This window comes from Durio zibethinus, chromosome 23 (assembly GCF_047325235.1).
Source record: "Durio zibethinus cultivar Kanyao isolate XHJ-2024 chromosome 23, ASM4732523v1, whole genome shotgun sequence".
In the NCBI taxonomy this organism is placed as follows: Eukaryota; Viridiplantae; Streptophyta; class Magnoliopsida; order Malvales; family Malvaceae; genus Durio; species Durio zibethinus.
The window spans coordinates 4,696,287-4,714,942 of NC_143184.1; the positions used below are offsets into that span (position 1 = coordinate 4,696,287).

At 34.2% G+C, this 18,656-nt stretch overlaps 2 protein-coding genes and 1 non-coding gene across 8 annotated transcripts; all 3 read right to left on the minus strand.

Annotated features, from left to right (window-relative positions):
- Positions 1-3,349: 3,349 nt before the first annotated feature.
- LOC111314201 (receptor-like cytosolic serine/threonine-protein kinase RBK2) lies at positions 3,350-6,708 on the minus strand. 6 transcript variants are annotated; one of them, XR_016332498.1, is made up of 9 exons: positions 6,471-6,696; positions 6,063-6,122; positions 5,612-5,956; positions 5,266-5,517; positions 5,006-5,160; positions 4,720-4,867; positions 4,494-4,629; positions 4,207-4,356; positions 3,350-4,117 (listed from the first exon to the last, which is right to left on the minus strand). XR_016332498.1 is itself a non-coding variant. In XM_022915327.2 (8 exons), the coding sequence occupies exons 2-8, from the start codon at positions 5,952-5,954 to the stop codon at positions 3,989-3,991; spliced, it is 1,245 nt and encodes a 414-aa protein (XP_022771062.2). In that variant the 5' UTR covers positions 5,955-6,092; positions 6,471-6,578; the 3' UTR covers positions 3,350-3,988. The 6 variants fall into 6 exon arrangements, 5 of the variants coding, with proteins under 5 accessions (XP_022771062.2, XP_022771061.2, XP_089608496.1 ...); XM_022915327.2 differs by having other exon boundaries at positions 4,720-4,799; positions 5,612-6,092; positions 6,471-6,578; XM_022915326.2 differs by having other exon boundaries at positions 4,720-4,799; positions 5,612-6,122; positions 6,471-6,542.
- A 4,563-nt stretch (positions 6,709-11,271) lies between these two features.
- LOC111313415 (uncharacterized) lies at positions 11,272-14,501 on the minus strand. Its single transcript, XM_022914092.2, has 4 exons — positions 13,273-14,501; positions 12,088-12,295; positions 11,871-12,000; positions 11,272-11,760 (listed from the first exon to the last, which is right to left on the minus strand). Exons 1-4 carry the CDS (start codon positions 14,223-14,225, stop codon positions 11,489-11,491), a joined length of 1,563 nt encoding a protein of 520 aa, XP_022769827.1. The 5' UTR covers positions 14,226-14,501; the 3' UTR covers positions 11,272-11,488.
- Positions 14,502-18,130: 3,629 nt separating this feature from the next.
- Positions 18,131-18,212, minus strand: TRNAS-UGA (transfer RNA serine (anticodon UGA)). The gene has a single exon. It is a non-coding gene; the product is annotated as a tRNA-Ser (tRNA).
- Positions 18,213-18,656: the final 444 nt, after the last annotated feature.

An 18,656-nucleotide genomic window follows, 5' to 3' on the forward strand; every position in this document is an offset into this window, starting at 1 on the left:
AATAAATAAATAAATAAATAAATAAATAAATAAATAAATAAAACCTTAAGGCGACTCAATTGGAAAGATTGGCTCAGCTTGAAAGACAAAACATGGCTCAAAGGTGCGGCTCGACGGGAAACGGCTTGGCTTAGCTCGGCTGCAGGGGTTAACTAGTAATCAGGTCAGACATGGGTCAACGCTCGGGTTAGGTTGAACCAAACAAAAACGTGCGGATCTTTTAGGCCGATTTAATGCCAAAACGACTTCGTCTTGAGCAAGTATAAAAGGTAAAAATTCTCGTTTTTTTGCCAGATGCTTCTCCCTTTCCTCTTTCTTCCTCTTAGTTTTCTCTCCTTTTCTCTCTACCCGTGAAGAACATCGATGGGATTCTCACCAGCTTCTAGGTTTTTTTGTCGAAAACTGGGTATTTCGTCGAAAAAGTCACCGAAAAACTTAAATCTCATTGAAAAATTTCATCAGATTCTAAAAAATTTTCAAAAATTTTCTAGAAAAAACTCTAAAAAATTCAAATTTTTTTTAAAAAAAATTCTACACTGCCTCTAAACACCTTTTGCTTCTATTTCACCTCTCTGTTGTGTTTTTCTCAGTGTCTTTGGGTTCTGTTTCAACATGTATTTATAAGGATTGATCATAAGAGTTTTTGATCAATCTCAATTCCATCTGGGATTAGGATTCAAACTTTGAATTCAATCCCAACTCTGTCAGCCCCCAAATTCACGTTCAAATCTACTTTCACCACTTTTTTTTTATTATTTTTAATTAATCTAATCATTATCTCCTAATTAATCAAGAAAAGATAAAATCAATAAAAATAATAATATAATAGCAAATAATAATAAAAAATAATAAATGAAAAAAAACAGTAATAAAAAAATAATGATAATATAAATAAAATAATAATAATAAAAAAATGAACTAATCTTGTTCATTTGGATCAGGTCCAATTGATCCGAACTTAGATTAAATTGAGTGTCTACAAGGTGGATTGACTTTTGCAGGAAGGCAGGGAATTGCAGGAAGACACTGATGAGATGGATATCTCCTGTGGATGTTGACTTCAAAATCAATGTGAATGTATCTTTTAATTGCACAAACAAGACAGCAAGGTTGGGAATAGTCGTTCGGGATAGAAGAAGTAAAGTGGTGCTATGTGCAGCAACGAGCACTTCGAATGTAAGCTGTTCTCTTCATGCAGAAATGAAGTCCGTTCTCTTTGGGATTGGTATTGCTAGGGAATGGGGCCATAAGGAAGTGGAGGTGGAAACTGATGCAATGGTGGTGGTGCAGGGGCTTGCAAAGGCGAGGGACTCTTACTGGGAGGGAACAGGAATAATAGTAGATATTTTGAGAGCAACGTCACAATATAGAGCTTGTCTAGTTTTACATGTCAACGGGTTTGCAAACGCATTGTCTCATAACGTGGCCCGGCTATCTTGTACAAAGGGTCAAATATCTGTATGAGAGTATCTCCCAGATTCCATCATAAATGTTGATGTTTTTCTTGTGTAATGAAAGTTTTCATGTTTTGATAAAAAAAAAGAGCTAATAATAAAAAAGTAAAAGAAAATCACATGCTAGTAATTTATATCTTCCACAAAGTAAAATGAAAACCAACTTTTTTTTAGAAAAAAAAATTTCATCCCTAAGTACTTCATAACTTTTCGCAGTTATAAAAGTCTGAGACAATTTAATTCTCTCTCTCATAGTTATAAACCACCATTACCTCTCTATTATTACACCTAGACCACTGTACTAAAATAACCTCAGTACCAAGCAAATTAGAATTCAAAAAAGAAAAAACAGATGTAAAGGATTGAGTAAGAAATGGAACGTAAACCTGAATCTTTATGATCTTCAGAAGAAGTGGAAATGAAAGCACCAGAGGAGCGAACCGTGGAAGCGACGTTACTAGGATTCGTGGAAACAGTCTTTAGACAAGAAGATAATATCCTGAACGAATTTGGCAATAAGCCATTGTTCCTTCCTTTCCCTTTCCTCATCCTCCAACTATAACACTCCTACTCGTTCTACTACTCTCCACCTTCACCACCGCCAAGTGGCATCTCCGATCGATAAAACATCCGATTCTTCCATCGCAACTCAAAAACCTTAACAACAAACCAAAAATAAAAATTTCCACTTTCAATGGCTTGCTTGAGGTTTGGCTTGCCTCTTTTCTCTCCGCTCTATACTCTCTATTGTTATCTGATCCTTCCCTTTTTTTTTGTTTAGTATCCTACATAGCTTTATTTAAATTATTTTTTGTTTCTCCGAAGTTTCATTTTCTCTCGCTTTCTTTCTCACTGCCTCTGTTTTTGTTTTGGTGCTAAGAGTTGAACAATTCCACCTGTAGATTGAGATGTAAGCAAAAGAGTGCAGCAAATTTTTTTTTCTCTTGTTTATTGTTTTAACTTTCAAAAGTTAAAAATGCCAGCGATTAAGGAGGTAATTGGAAGTTAAATTTTGGTTTTGTGGATGACAACACGCGAAAGCCGGAGAAGCAAAAAAAAAAAAAAACTATTATTATTATTCAGTTAAAGTGGGGCTTTTATTCTGTGGTGCCATTGGTATTGGGCTTGTTGAATCAGGGGCCTAGCTTAGGCTGGGTATTACTATTTGTGAGTTGGGCTTGATGTGTGCTGAGTATCATTTTCTTCACTATGCAATTATAGAATAACCTACTTTTGTTAGGCCTAGCTTTCCACCAAAACTGAAAACGAAAGATAGAAGAATATATATATATATATATATATATATATATATTATATTTGTTTACCCACCATTTCATTCATAGCTGGTTTCTTCTTCTAGGTTGGTAGTAAAACTCCTATAAACCTGCCCACATATATATGTATATATATAACATCCCGTTCTGGCTGTTTGATTATACTTTATGAAACTAATAATTTATTAACCGATGAATGATATGATGATAAGATCAGCAAAAAGATGGAGGGATGGATGGGTAGGCGGATTACGGAGGGAAGACAGTAGGTTTGCTTGCCTCTAGGGTTTGGGTCATAAATAAACAAACCCATGATAATTGAATTGGTTTCTCTATCACATCCTTCAAACACTTGAAAAGGCTTATAAATTGGTAAGTTAAGACATGATTTATGTCGTCCCTTGTAAAATAAATAAATAAAAATTCCCTGTTCGTGGGGTGTGTAAGACCTGTTTTGTAAGTGAGGATCGGGATTTAAACTTCATCTTGTACTTTAAGATAAAGTTAAAATTGCGTAAATATTAGTTATATAAAAAAACTCTTACCCGTTAAACTTGTCATAATTTTAACAAATAATGTTTGTTCTTTCATGTAAAAGAATTAAAATAAAATGATCTAATTTAAAGAAAACTTTAGTTTTTTTTCTCACCAATCTAAGTTTGGAAGATTATCTTCAATAAAACATTATTTATACACCAATCTCACGTGATGAATAAAATGATTCGTAAATCCCGTCCAATGATCGGTAACTGAAGCTGGTGCAAGGAATCTATCATTTTCAGGATTTAAAGGACTTTCTCATAACTTCAAAAAAAAAAAAAAAGGACAACGGCTCTTTCTTATCTCTCTCTCCTACAAAATTGACTAAACCATGGATATTCTCTAGTTTTGTTCCCCAGGATTCTCTTATGAACATGTCTTCAAAGACACACTGGCATTCTTTATTTTTGTCCCTTGGAGTTCTTCTCGTGCCTCTTCTCTTCTTCTAAAATTCCTTTTATGTACGTGACACAACATCCATCTTTTTGTCCCTATGAACTTGCTCTTTTCTCATGCAACTTGTTTCCAGATCATTTGCAGGTGGAATGAACTGAGCAATTCCATAGCCTGTTTCTCAAAATTCCAGCAACAAAATTGAAGGTCCCGTTGATCACAAACCTTGATTTTCAGAAGGGTATTGGCAGAAATGGTAGCTGAGAGTAGTTTACCCTAGGATATAATCCAAAGGAACCTGCTTTGCTTGTTCCATTCAGATCCTTTTTAACTCTTGGCTGAGCTTAGATCTTCTGCGTTGAATATCTCTTCATGAAAAGCTTTTCTGAAGAATGGGATCCGACATTTTCTCATGCTCTTTAAGCTATTGGGGTTGCCATTAAGGACCTGTACAACCTTCATGACATATTCAAATATAGCTGTTAAAATTGAATCGAAGTTATTAAAGCTGCAATATCAAACTGATTTTGAGCTTCTTAACATACCTCACTCATTTGTGGGCGCCGAATTGAAGACGTCAGTATGCACAAAGAAGCAACCCAGAGGACAAGGTTCATTTGTCGAGTATTGTAATCTTCCCCGAGGGAAGGATCGATTAGCTCTCTAATGTCGTTCTTCTTTAACAAAGGTTTTGCCTAGAAAAGCATAAAATTCCAAATCCTTGATTATGATCTGCCTAATTTGCTGCCATTTGCCTTAAATGTGCGCATGCAATGGGAGTCCTCGATACGATGTAGTGTTTTAGTGAGCATAAAAGAAAGAAGAAGCGTACCCACAAGAGAAGGCTCTGCTGAGAGTAATCTAGAGCTCTGCGTCCGGTGACCAGTTCCAGCAACAATACACCAAAGGCAAAAACATCAGTTTTTTCATCTACTATGCCATGCATCAAGTACTCAGGAGCGAGGTAGCTGCAAAAGTAAGCAATAAAGGAAATAATTTATTTATTTATAGAATCTCTAATGGATAACTGCAAAGAAGGGTAGTGTTAGGTATAAAACCCGAATGTGCCTTCAAACTTGGAAACGGTGTGATGAGTCCAGTGTTCTGGTAGCCATTTTGCAAGCCCAAAGTCACAAATCTGAACAAAATGTAAATTACTAATAGAAGAAGAGAACCAGCCAAATTTTGTGTTAACTTTCCTCTAATCTGTCACCAAAATTTGTTACCTTTTGTTACTAACGAAAATATTACAAGGAGAAACAGAAAAATGAAACATACTGAAATTATGGGTTTAATGGTGTTAAGCAGAATGTTCGCATTTCAGAATATTGGTTTGAAGGGTACCTGAGGCTCAAAGTCCTTTGTAAGCAAAATATTTGCAGCCTTGATATCTCTGTGGATGATTCTCCTCTTACAACCCTCATGAAGATATCTTAAACCTTCAGCAGTACCTAGAGCAATCTTAAACCTGATACCCCATTTCAGTTTGTCTTTTGAACCTGTAAGAATCAAATACGTACGTTATTTAGATTGGGATTCTGGTAATTATAAAAAAAGATTGTTCAGTGTTCATTATCAAGCATTTCTAGAAATCATGTACTAACCATAAAGAAAAGAAGCTAAGCTTCCATATGGAGACAACTCAAGGACAAGATGCATTCCACCTTCAATTCCATAGCCAATTAACTTAGCAGTGTTAGGATGGTTAACATGGGCCATAATCCCAAGCTCAGACAAGAAATCACCGATAATCCCATCGGGTGTGCCTTTTGTTAGCCGCTTAATTGCAACAAGCTGCCCATTTGGCAAAGTCCCCTTATAAACTTCAGCATAACCACCCTTTCCGATAAGATTTTCTGCACAAAAGCAAGTCAACATCTTACAAAGTCATACCATGAGATCAATTTGAAAGAGTAAAATCAAATCTTAAGTGCTCGAGAAAAAACTAACCACTGCTGAAGTTTTTGGTGAAAATTTGAAGCTCAGAAAGAGAGAAAACTTTCCATGAATTGCTTTTGGCAACAAAATCTGGTGCAACAGCAACATTTTCTCTCATACTACTACTCCTCCTTAATGATAGTCTAAATGACCCAAGAGACTGCAAATTGGCTAATGATTTTTTCGATCTACTTCTAAATAACTGAGCAAATCCACGCCATCGAAAACCTTGCTTTGAGTTTTGCTTTGTGTCTGTAGTTGGTGCTTTAGAGGAATAGCTCGTTTCAAATTCTTCACTCCTAAAGAAATCCTCAAGAACTCCATTAAGAGAACATGTATCCATCTTCTTCTCCATATCTAAAGGTCATGGAGAAAAACAAATACTAAAACCAAAATCCATTTTTCAGCATCAACGAAAAGAGACTGTGGAAAGAACAGAGTACTCTGTTTTCGCGTCCTCTACCCGTTAACTTGCAAAATCGTTTTGATTTTTCTGCAAATAGAATCGAAGGTTCAGAGTCACCTAAAACATGGAATAAAAGAACACAAAGATTAAAACATGCGGCAAATTTGGGGGAAAATAAGATGAACAACAAATAAGCACCAACTTGAGTGCAAAAATAAGGGATGGATTCTTACAAAAGGTTAGAATTTATGTTGAAAAGGAAGCAACCCAACAAAGAGAAACTGATATAGAGCGGAATCTTAGATAGAAAACAAAGACATGAAACAAGGTTTATGATAACATATCATGCAAAGTTCATCAAACTAAGCAACAGAGAAGAAAAACGACAAAAATATAAGAAACCCCAGAAAACAAGAGAAGAAGAAGAAGAAGAAGAAGAAGAAGAAGCAAAGACAATGGACATACCATTGGGAAGAAGCTGAAGCTCTTCAGAAAGAGTCAGATATTGTTTCACAAGGAGCAAACAACAGAAAAAACAACAGAAGAGAGGGAAACAAAGGGGTGGGACGGGCAGAGAAGAGGTGCACATCAATTTGAACTTACTCTAAGCTATCATGATCACTTGCTTCTGGAGCAATATTGATTTTAATAATAGTTTTTGGAAAAATATTGAAGTACTTATTTTAGAAGTCAATACTAATACTACAACTTAAACAATTTATTTACTATTTAATTTTATTTATTGAGAGAAAGAAAAGAAAAGAAAAGGGAAATTAATGAATGATGAGTTCTTTGGGAATGGGTTTAAGATTGTTGTCCGTACTTGAAAAAGCTTTGATTGGTCAGAGAAGGCCCTCTTTTTTGTTATTGTTTGAGTTGAGGCACGTGACTTAACACGTGGTGTTTTGTCCCTTGGATTTTTCATGTGTCCCACCGTTACAAATAAGAACACCGCAACTGGTTTGATGAACAGGGCAACATGATTTTTTTTAAATTTTAAATTAAGAATAAATCAAAAGGAAATATTTTAAAGAGTTTAAATATTCTTAATGTTCAATGTTTAACGAGTTATTTGGCTTTATTTAAGGTAAAAGATTATTGAAATTTTAAGCAAAAAAAGGATAAGGTTGTAATATATGGTCAGTATGTATTTCCGAATCTTTGTAATAAAATCTAGACAAGAAAATCGCACCTAACCTTACCAAGAATTTGTCTGGTTTAGATTTAGTGGACGATGTTGTGAACTTGTTGTTACGCTGCTGCTAAGCTTTCGTTTTCTCCCATCATAATGTTTTAAATCCTAAATCACTCAAATTTAGCATTAAATTAAATTGAGAAAAAAAATTCAATTTGTTCATTTTGAGTGAGACGTCAGTGATAATACTACATTTTTTTTTTCAAATAAGTGAAGGAAAGACTTAAATACAAATTTTTAGGTGAAAATAGTGAAATTTTTTTTATAAAATTGATAAAAAATTAAAATAAAAAATTTCAATCCATAAATTGAAAGATTTTATTAAATAAATTAAGTGCATAAAATTTTAAAAATCTTAATAAATTTTTATATATTTTGAATGAATATTTTTATTAAAAATTAATAATTAAATAAGTACTAATCAAATTTAAATTATAAATATTATTTTTAATAACTTTATACATATTATTAATATTTTTATTCAATTCAACCAATTTATCAATTAAAATTTTTATTAATTAATTTATTGGATAAAATTTCACAAATTTTATTTTAAAAAATTTATCAAAAATCTTGCTCAAGAGTTGATAACACAATGTTTAACCATTTAATATTGTTAAATTTATTAATTAATACTTATATTTTGAATAAATTTATTTTTTAAATCCTTACCTACAAATCAAGAGATTGATACAAGTACTTATACCAAGTACTTTTCTTGTTGTTTCCTTTCAAATTTCTTTTATAAGCACATATTTATTCTATTTATTTTTGTCTTTTGGTTAGTAATAAAAATATCTAATGTTGCTTGCTTCACAAGAGTTTTGATTACAGCAATGAGAGCGAAATATTTGATACTAAGAATTTGATTTCGCTTTTAAAAGACGGTTGATTGAGATACAAGCTGAAAATCAAAAATAATTGGGGGTTCTTCCCCTTTGGTCGGTGGTTCCCTCGTTTGTGTCTTACGTTAAACGGCTGACTTGTTAAGAATGAAGATCAGATTTTGCTGTGTCGGCTACTACTTTTGGTCATTTGGCGAACCCATCAAACAACTTATTATTACACCCTTTTTATTTATTTATTTATTTCTTTTGTTTTTGTGGTTTTGTCCTTGACACGTTAACTTATGTTGACCCATAAACCGGCTCTGGGCCGTAAATTTACATATATTGAGATTTTAATGCATTAGTTTTACACTTATATTATTCCTAGTATATTGGTATTAAAACAAAAAAAAAAAAGAATAGTAATAACAATAACTTAAAATATTTTCTGTCGTAAAATAAATTTAATTTAAATCTGTTAATTTTATGATAAAATCAAAATTAATTGCCTCCAAGACAACATGTATGGGATTAGCTTTTTGTTAGGTGACTCATTCAAATAATATAGAAAGCACCCATAGCTAGGGGACAGGAATGGGTCGGCCCTTAAAAAAATCTTAACAATCTTTTATAATTACAGAACCTTTTTAAATTAAATTTACTATTTAACTGTCTTTTTCCCATTATATTTATTATCTGATCTTTTTCTTTTCTTTATATCTGATTTCGCCCCTAAAAATATTATTGTTTCTTTTAATTCAAATACAGTAGCCAAATTCAAACAAATACAGGGAAACAACGACGAGTTACGAGAGGGGAACAAGAAGCAGCTTTAGAGCCTCAGAGGGTTGGTTTTTGTTTAAAGGGCGTGAAAGTGCAGATTGTTGGCAAAGGCCTTCAGATTCATCATTTTCCTTTTGGAACCAATTCTGAGAAAAGGAAATATGGATGGGGGGACCCTTTTTGTTGTCCCCTCTCATTGAACCATTTCAAGGTAGCAAGCTAGCTTAGTCAAATCTTTCATTGAGGTTCTTGGCCAAGTTTGGAAGGTCACAACTCACAACTCAGGATAGAGATTCTTGACTTTCTTCGTCTATGCTTGAATTTCATGGATAGTATTGGCTTAGAATTGAAACCATGTTTCAATGCCATTATTAACCAACACTGTTTTCCTTGATTTTATGCTAATCAATATTTTGATTTTGGAAACTAAAAAAATAGGAGCGAGAATCCAAATTGAACCACTAACGAACAAAACCAAACACACGATCAAGAAATAAACATGACGCAACGTTACAGGAATTTGCCAGCTTGTTTCTCTGCCACACCGCCCTCTCCCTCCAAATCTCATCAGTCTTCACTTCACTGTTGTATTTTTCACGTTTTCACCTCTCTGTCGGTTCTCTAGTAGGCTGTGCTGCGTGTCCCTCCATTCCCATCTCATCTCATCTCTCACATTTTTCCTTCCTTTCCATTTTTCAAGTCAAAACTCTCAACGACAACTTAAAAAGTTAAAACCATAGACAAAACCCCCTCCCAACAACTCCCACTTCTCGTTCTTTTCATTATAATCACCCCCTATGAATTGCCATCTATTGTAACAATTTCCTCCCAAATGTCCTTTCACCATCTTCTCTTCTTCTTGATCTTAACTTTCTGCCCATCATGCCTTGCTCAAAACGGCAGCGTACCATGTCCCTTAAACTTCATCATACTACGTCCGGTCTTTCCAACCACAACGGGCCCCAACTCAACACCTCCATGCAGTGCCCCTACATTCGCCAGGGCCTCCGCCTCGTCCTCTCGGACTACGTTAGACGCACTGGATCATTCTTTCCTCCCTTAGACTCCTCCTAGTCCTGTTGGCAATCTTACCAATCTATCGTCCAAAACTCCAACACCCGTTCCTCTTGCGGTTTTCAATCCGCTTGGATCTCCCAAGGTTGCATGAACTTAACCACAAAGGCTGACTTCGAAGCTCTGATCCCAAACACTTCCTTAACCGACGTGACTTCAAACTGTAACCAGTCGTTGCAGGGTTCCGCTTGTGCTTCCTGTACTAGAAGCTTGGCCAATTTGCAAGCTTTGTACTTGACGAACAATTCAAGTGCAAACGTGTCTGACTGTACGCTACCCGTCTATTTATGCAGCTGCTGTTGCTAATTACTTGGGACCCACGGATGAAGGTACGGCCTCTTGTTTATTTTCAACTGGGTTTAGTGATAGTAGTGATGGTAAGGGTGTGAAAAAAGGTGTGAATTTGGTGTACTAATCGGGGTTGGTGTTGGTGTAGCTGTTTTGATTGGAGGGTCTTGGTTTGTTTATAGAAAATATCAGGATTCGAAAATGAAGAAAAGGAGGGATAGAATTAGGAATCTTGAGATGGGCAGTGTGGATGGTTCTGGGTCGGGTAATTGGATTCAATTAGTGAAAGTACTAATTTGGTTAAGTTGACATTTCGATGAGATTAAGAAAGCTACTAGGAATTTCTCTAGAGATAACATTACTGGAAGAGGAGGCTATGGGAATGTGTACAAGGGTTACTTTGTCTGATGGCTCTGAGGTTGCAATCAAGTTAGATTCATTGGAATTCATTTGACTCAATTGTCCAGTATAGCAACTTTCTCAGGAACAACAATTGGTTTGTTGAACAAATAGTTTTTGTGTTTTTCTTGGAAATTCTTCATATATAATATGTTTTTGCCAACTAAGGAGGCGTGGAGTTTTGGTCTTATGTAACAACGGTAATTGCAAGAATTTGATTTCTAAACCTTGTTACTTCATTTGTAACTTTTTGCAAGTTCTGTTGCTTTCTGCTTAATTAAATACTATGTATATATGGAATTCGATGCAGATAACATCGTTTTTGATGGCTTCTTTTATTGGAAGGAGAAGCATTTCGGTCGATCTATTCTTTAAATATTTGTTCTTTTGAATGGTAGAAAGTTGGCATTTTTACAAAAGCAAATCACATAATGTTTAATAGAAAGTATGTGTAGAAATGCTGTAGAACTGATGTTGTTCTGACCGGCATTTTTTGATAAATAAAGCTTAAGCAATGATAAAATGGAGGCCCTGAAAATTGGACTAACCAATTTTCTCTAACTTTAATTGTTTGAACTTTGGACCAATTGGGAGGGAGATATCTCAAGAAGCACCCTCCAATCTATTATTCTTCTCCCTTTTTAAGGTCAATAGAATAGATTTTAAGTATGTAAAATTATCTTAAACTATACCAAGTGTCCTACTATACTTTTAAAAAGTACTAATAATATAGTTCGCATGGGTTGACTATAAACGTTTGGAATTATTAGATCCCTAAGAATCAGATTACACCCCCTTGGTTTCTATTTAAGCCTTTAATGGTTTACAAAGCATAGTAGGATGCAGATCCAAAATCATCTGCTCCAAGAGTTAAGATTGGATAATAACAAAAGGTGAAAAAAAAAAGGGTCAATCTCTCATGTATGTGTATTCCATATACCTTTTGATGGAGAGCCGTTTGTGATCTTTACAACTCTCTGTTGTTTCTGTTTTGGTTGCCGTCGCTTTCTACTGACATTTTCTTGAGCATTTTCGTTTACTTTTATTATATCAACTTTTACTATGTGATGATCAGAAGTTCCTTTCGAAGACAGGACTGAATACGACCCTGGAACGAATTTGTATGGTGAATTTGGGGATGCCAGTATGTAATCTACCCGAGTCCCATACTTGCATGTGCCCTGCACACCTGCATCGAAATCAAAACCATTTTTCGTGTCATGTCTATGAGTGGATTTAATCAAATAATTGTAACACGGTTAGAGGACAAGTTCAAAGGGAATTTGTCTGTTTATTTACTTTGTCCTTTGGCAATCACGACTACTGGCTCACACTCCCCTGCAAAGTCCTTAGCATCTGTGTACTGTTTATTCTTCAGAAATTTCATCACTTCAACCTTTGGTGTTGGTTTCCCCATCTCCTCGTAGTACTACAGGAGACAAGTTCATTTAAAAAATGTTACTTTAACATCGAGTATGACAGATTATATTCAGGGAAAATGACACCCCAGATGTACCTTAACAATATCTGTCCACCTCTCTGTGGAATAATCTGTTTCCTCCAAGGAATTGAGGCCTCCAGCTAAGATGTGTGGACCATCATTAGATTGAATTATTGCATTTATCTGCTTCATGCGCCATTTCTCATCAAGATGATCAAGGTGCGTGCAGTGGAAGTCCACTTCTCCTGTCCCAGGCACATCAATAGTTGCCTTAAGGACATTCCTGTCGTCAAAAATCCCAAGGCACTCAGCATAACTTTTTAGTTCCGATGCCTATCATTCTGTTCAGACTTGTTAAGAAAGGGAATTTCAAGGTTTGTACTAACTACAAATGCTGTGTTCATAGCTAACAGAAGAGAAATTTGATGACAAGTTGCAACAAATCATTTTCCATTGTGTTTTATCTTCTTGCAATGCTGCTTTTTCAAGAAACATAGATAAATAATGGTCTTCATTAATTCATCTCAGCATGCATCTCACCAAATTCAACTGATAAACTTGAAATCATGATTTCTTTTTCCACTGAAATAGCCAAAAACTGTGTTTGGTCAAATGCATTATTCTTCTCTAACTACACCCACAAAGACTACTGCTCTAACCATCGCACCAGATTGCTCATACTAAAGCAATATTTAGTATTACTTGGAATGATAAAACTAAGCTATTCCATATGAGAAGAAGAAAAACTAAACAATTTTGGAAAAGAAAAAAGGGGCTGCAACTAAAAAACAATGTGGTAGTTTTCTTATAATTTGGAACCTTTTTTGGCTGCATAAGGAAAATTACAAACGAATATATTATGTAGAATGGATTCAGAAAATCAATCTCCCTTCCAAAATAAAAAGTATAAACATCTTTTTTGTGAGCTGAAAACCAGAAATTTTAGATTGATGTATTAAATTCAAGAAATGGCTGCAAGTTCTTATTCTGTGTATTGCATACAGCTGTTCTGACAGATCATTGTTGTATGAGAACTCTTGTAAGCATATTATGCAATCGAAGACGAAAAAAATAGTGGAATTTGACTTCAAAATTATTTGATATTTGAATCGGATAGAGTTCAAGGACTAAAATCTTTCATTTGTTTAGTTAAGCTTGAATGATGATTCCTTAATATCATTCATTATGGAGAAAAAAAAAAAAAGACTGATCAAAATCCAAAATTCTAACAATTTGAACATGAAAAAAACTACGACTCACCTGAAATCTGTGTCATCAAAGATTTTCTGCACTTTCCACCGCTTAATCGGCCACTTTGAAAGCACAGCGTTGCCGTATTCCGGTGCCCAACTCTCGGCAAATACATAGTTCATCGCCAAAGCAGCAGCTAAATCAGACAAAGGCTTCATGGCTTTCTCTTCCTCTGCTTTCACATCTTGCAGAGCTAATATATCAGCATCTAACTCACTCAAGACTTCAAGCACTGTCTTTCTGCTTCTATAACTCTCACAACCATCTACTCCATTTCCCATATTTGTTGGGAAACTCACTGTTGATCTCAACGGAGCTTTTCCTCTCAAAATTCTACTCGCGGTCGCAGCACCACTTGAAGAACCCTCCTTTCCATGTTCTGCAAGGCTCAATTGTCGATTACGCAACAAAGAAATCTCATTATCTGGTAAATTGATTGACACCCTCAACTTAGATTTCACAAATTTTTGCTGCTTGGGGAGATTCTCGTTGTCATTCATGGAATTTGGGTGCAAGGGAGATTGCTTTAGTATACTCTTTGGCCGATCATTTGTAGACTTTGCACGTAAACTAAGACCGATGGAGCGCCTAACATCTGTAAAACCTTCATTGTCATAATCGAAACTTGAAGACTTGTCTGGTTTAGGCATTGCAGGGGCCATAGAAAACAGGGCAGCATTGAAGGTCGCTATACGGATGGGCCTCACCGAGTTTAGACTATCCAATTCACCATCTTGGTGAACTTTTGAAGTCCCATTCACTATAGTATGATCATTAGTGTCACTATGAGCCTTGGGGTTTGATTTACCAAACCTTTTTATAACAAGTTTGGACTTGGACCGGAGGCGAACCGGCCACCGGAGGCGGGCACAAAGGCGCTTGATTCTCTTGTTAAGGACTCTGAGCATAGTGGAGAAGTGGGTGTCCAACAAAATGGGTTCTAAAGCTGTTGATGATTGCATGAGAAAAAAAATGGCAGAGGAGAGAAAGAATTGCAGAGTTGTTTTCTAGAATTAGAACTCTGTTTCTAAAATGAGGGCAAGGATTGGAAATACTAGATTTTTGGTTTGCATTAGAGGTGAAAGAGATGAGAAGGAGTCTTCGTGGAAAGGGTTTGCTGACACTTGGCAGCAAAGCAAAGGTTGAATGTGACTTCAAGGCATTAAGAGAGAAGGAGCTAAAGGAAGTATACAAGCCAAGTTGCAGACAGATGCAATTTGTCTGAGTTTGTAATGGACAGTAGAAAAATGGCAGGTTTTTTCTTATTAAAAAAATCTATTTTTTAAGAAGTTGAAAGATTATTAAAATAAAATCTTTTTTTAAAATCGGCGGATATTAAGCTAATGAAACAGCCAACAACTCCATTCCGTTTAATTAGGATTCTTTTTGGAAAGCCACGTCACTCAAATTTCGCCGTACAAAACTCCCATGCAATTTTCAATTGCAGTCTATTACAATTAGACTTATTAAATCAGGATTGCCAAAGGATTTGCTTAATATCCATTGGACTGATTAGATCAGGACTGACAAAGAATTTATCATGATTGAGTCTTTTATTATGAAACTTTTTAGGTAAAATTAATAAAATTTTTTTATTAAAAATAATTAAATAAAAAATTAAAATTAATAAATTAAAAGATTATATTATATAAATTGTGTAAAATTTTAAAAAATTTAATAAATTTTGATATATTTTTAAGTAATTATTTTTAATAAAAATTTAATAAGATTTTTGCCATTGATTGAGTATTGATTAAATTTAAATTATAAACATAATTTTTAATAAATTTTTTATATATTATTAATTTTTTCATTAAATTCTATTAATCTATCAATTTAAATGTTTTATTAAAATTTTAATTAAATTATTTATATTAAAAAATTTCATCTAAGTTTTTCCTTTTCATCCTATTCTCATTTTTTTTTTTTTTTTTGCGGTTTGCATCTATTTGAATCTGAAGTTATTTTTTTTGCCCAAATAACAGCTTGTCAGGAAAAATGGCTTAAAGAATAAACTTTGGTTTCTCTTTTGACATTATATAAACTATGCAATGGAAAGTCTTATCTTTTTGTACAAAAAGATTCCAAAATCTTAAGTCTTTTAGCTTGAAATTTCAATGTTTTCATAAATTTAGAGAACAAAATTGTCTATGAATATCATATCTATGTTTGAAAATAACAAATTTGTTCACTAAATTCATTAAAGAAACTTTAATTATTATAATTAAATGCCCCCAAACCATCAATTTTTTCTGCTCTCAATCTCTTATCCATCATCATAAATTCATAATCTTCTCTTCTCCTGCTCTTCAAGGAGTGCTATTTAAGAGCATAAATTGAAATTACACTACCCTTTAAATATTTGTTTGCAGAATGAAACCTGAAAAAACAGACATTTAGCTTGCAATATTAGCTTCAACCCAGGTCCCCATCATGGCGTCCTATGTGGTCTGCATCACACAGATATAAAAACATTAAAAAAAATTGTGACCCAGACGTCTAGAGATGATAAATGGCATCCACTAAAAGTATGGTTGTAAAAATAAATAAATAAATAGAGTTTTGGAGTTAGGTGGAGAATGATTTAATTTAAAGAAGAGTAAGTATGTGTGGGTCTAGCTGGGATTTGCTGTATCAAGAAAGAGGCCAAATGCATGAGTTTGTGGCTTTGTTCTTAGGAAAGGCACCTCAATTCTTAGAAACATTGACAGCTTCTTCCTCTGCCTGCTGTCCCCACAAGGCTTTTTGCTTAGGGCTGTTGGAAGATTCCCTTGACATAATCTCACTTAGAGCTTGCAGGTAAATTTTATGGTCTCGCTAGCCATGACCCATGAGAGTTTTAAAAACATTGTTATAGTTTAATCAACTAGAAAATTAATTATTACAGAGATGAAACAAGGATCTGTTTCTTAGCAAAGTCAACTTGCTGGGTGGAGATGGACAGCTGGTTAGTTAGTTTATACAAGTCCTTTTAGAGTCCCGAAACTGAAACTTCCATATCATATTCCACATTAGCCATTCCATCTTTTAGCCTAAGTCACTCTCCTTTTATGTTTTATATTCTATGTGTGGATATAAATTATAATATAATAATTTTTATATTTTACACGTATTTGATATAATATAAATTATCAAATTTAGTTGTTAGTTAGAAATCGGATCCTTGGGGATAATCCAAGGTCTAATTTTCGCCCAAAAAATGCAGATATTGGTTTTTTTTTTTTGTACGTGAAAATTTGGAAGTTGAGCTTATCAAGAATCATGACAGTTTTCATAAGTCATCGCTCATCATCTTTTTCCTTCTTACGTGAACAAGTAATAGTTTAAAAGAAAAAAAATTACGTTTTTCTTTTAGATTTGTTGATTTGAAGGGATCGAAAGAAAGCTCGATCAGATTACCCTGGGAGCTGATTACATTTGTAAACATGAACGGCTCTTATCCTTTGTCAAATTGAGTGATCATATATAGCTTTAAGAGAAAAAAATATAGCAATTAATATAGATTTATTTGTTCTCATCTTTATGATATTTTTCTAAGCCAAAAGTGACTTGACTGCAATTCTTAGTTCCTCTTGTCTCTCCAAAATTATTCCTTCCAATTCATCCACAACATTTATTTATCATACAATGGTATTAAAAGCAAAAATTCAAATAGAACTTGATATACAGAAAAAAGGGTAAGATTTTATTATTGCGGCTACAGAATATTGCATTATCATCAATAATTGCTTCTTGTTATAAAGTATATACATATATTTATTAGTATCAGTTGGTCACCATATCCTGTCCAGCAAGTGGCAGTTGGAAGTACTCCATATGATTAGGGTTAGGACTGCAACATTCATGAGCATGTCAATAACTAATCTTAATTATCAAAACTGTGACTCACATGTTCTTCTGCTCCTGACATCTGATGTTCAGTCAGTGTGTGGGCTATCAGGATCAAGAAATTAACAGAAAACAAAAAGCAGAACCTTACAAACTGTTGTTAATTAACTACAACTTGCCAGAATCACTTGACTCCAGTACTGGAACCAAAATCATACATGAAATTTCGCAATCTTCCCCTTTATTTTCCTGGAAAAGAGTCCATTGGTTTATTAATATATATTTATATCGATCCCAGAACCCCACATCAACATTTGAAGGGGTCTAGATTCTCTAGAAGCCTAAACCTGCTTTTTTTCTTTTTGTCTTAAGTTTTACCCACCATCCTTTCCTTGCAATCAGAAAATATATTTTCTTTAATATTCACGAGTTAAGAAGACGTGTAATACATATTGCTTATATTAGATTCAGTTGTTAACTTGATGATGAATAAGGGAATTGCAGTTCCTTTGTGGGTTTGTTTCTGCTTTACCTAACTCTCATTTTTCTTCTTAGAGCAACTTGTAAGAAATTCTCTTACGTACCATTATAAATCATGATGAAAAAAACAATTGGCTATTGCTCGCCTTTTTTAAAAAGAGGATAAGCTAACGCTGTAGTCGAAGTAATATAAAGTACTGTCGAGATAGCATACCCAATTTGCAGAAAAATAAGGCAAAACTAATTGTTCTATCACATTGTGGAGATGGGAAGACAACAGCATCAGGAAAGAACAGAAAAAATTTATGACTTTATGAGTCATGGAAAGTAACCAAAAACAGAAAAGGAAAAGAATCCCAATAACCAACAGCCGTGTGGTTTAGGCTTTATTTGAAAGCAAATACAGAACCAGTGACGTGCGGTGATGAATTTGTGTGTCAAACGCTACAATACAGTCAATTGGATGTAAAAGTCCAGCGCCGCAACGCCTATAAAGTCAAAGAAAAGTTGATGGGTAACATGCTCCCACTGACAGGACCGGAAAACAAAAAGCTGAGATCGTCGACAGCAGGGTTCGAACCTGCGCGGGCAGTGCCCAACAGATTTCAAGTCTGTCTCCTTAACCACTCGGACATATCGACTTGGTTTGTTAAATTACCCCAAGTTAAATCTAAACATGTTTGAAATTTTATTTTGGGCTAATACGTTTGAACGACTATTGGCGTGACTTGCATCATATTAAACCCGTATTTGACAAGTAAGTCAAACAAATATTAAGAGTTCTAACATGATTATTTAATCTTGTTATATTCCTATTTGTATCAATTATTTTTTGCTAAAAACATAAGTTGTTTTAATTTGTTTTATTAAATTACAATTTGCGCTAATTAAAATCATATTTTTTTTTTCTGGTGTGGTGAGAAAGTAAAAGAAATAACAAGAGGAAACAAACGGAAATTAGTTAATGAAGTTTTCTAACATTGCGGACCAAATCATATGTCCTAAAAAAATGTGAAGAGAATAAATAAATAAATAAATAGGTGGATCTATATATAAAAAATTATTTTGTTATGTCCTAAAGTTGC

What these genes read in the sequence shown, in the direction of transcription:
- LOC111314201 (XM_022915327.2), bottom strand. Translation starts at nt 5,954, where the DNA reads ATGGAGAAGAAGATGGATACATGTTCTCTTAATGGAGTTCTTGAGGAT. An exon ending in CAAAGGACTTTGAGCCTCAG is followed by an intron (nt 4,800 to 5,005) that starts GTACCCTTCAAA and finishes CATTTTGTTCAG; the next exon opens with ATTTGTGACTTTGGGCTTGC. An exon ending in AGCAGAGCCTTCTCTTGTGG is followed by an intron (nt 4,357 to 4,493) that starts GTACGCTTCTTC and finishes ATGCTTTTCTAG; the next exon opens with GCAAAACCTTTGTTAAAGAA.
- LOC111313415 (XM_022914092.2), bottom strand. Translation starts at nt 14,225, where the DNA reads ATGCAATCATCAACAGCTTTAGAACCCATTTTGTTGGACACCCACTTC. An exon ending in GGTGGACAGATATTGTTAAG is followed by an intron (nt 12,001 to 12,087) that starts GTACATCTGGGG and finishes TGTCTCCTGTAG; the next exon opens with TACTACGAGGAGATGGGGAA. An exon ending in CGTGATTGCCAAAGGACAAA is followed by an intron (nt 11,761 to 11,870) that starts GTAAATAAACAG and finishes ATTTCGATGCAG; the next exon opens with GTGTGCAGGGCACATGCAAG.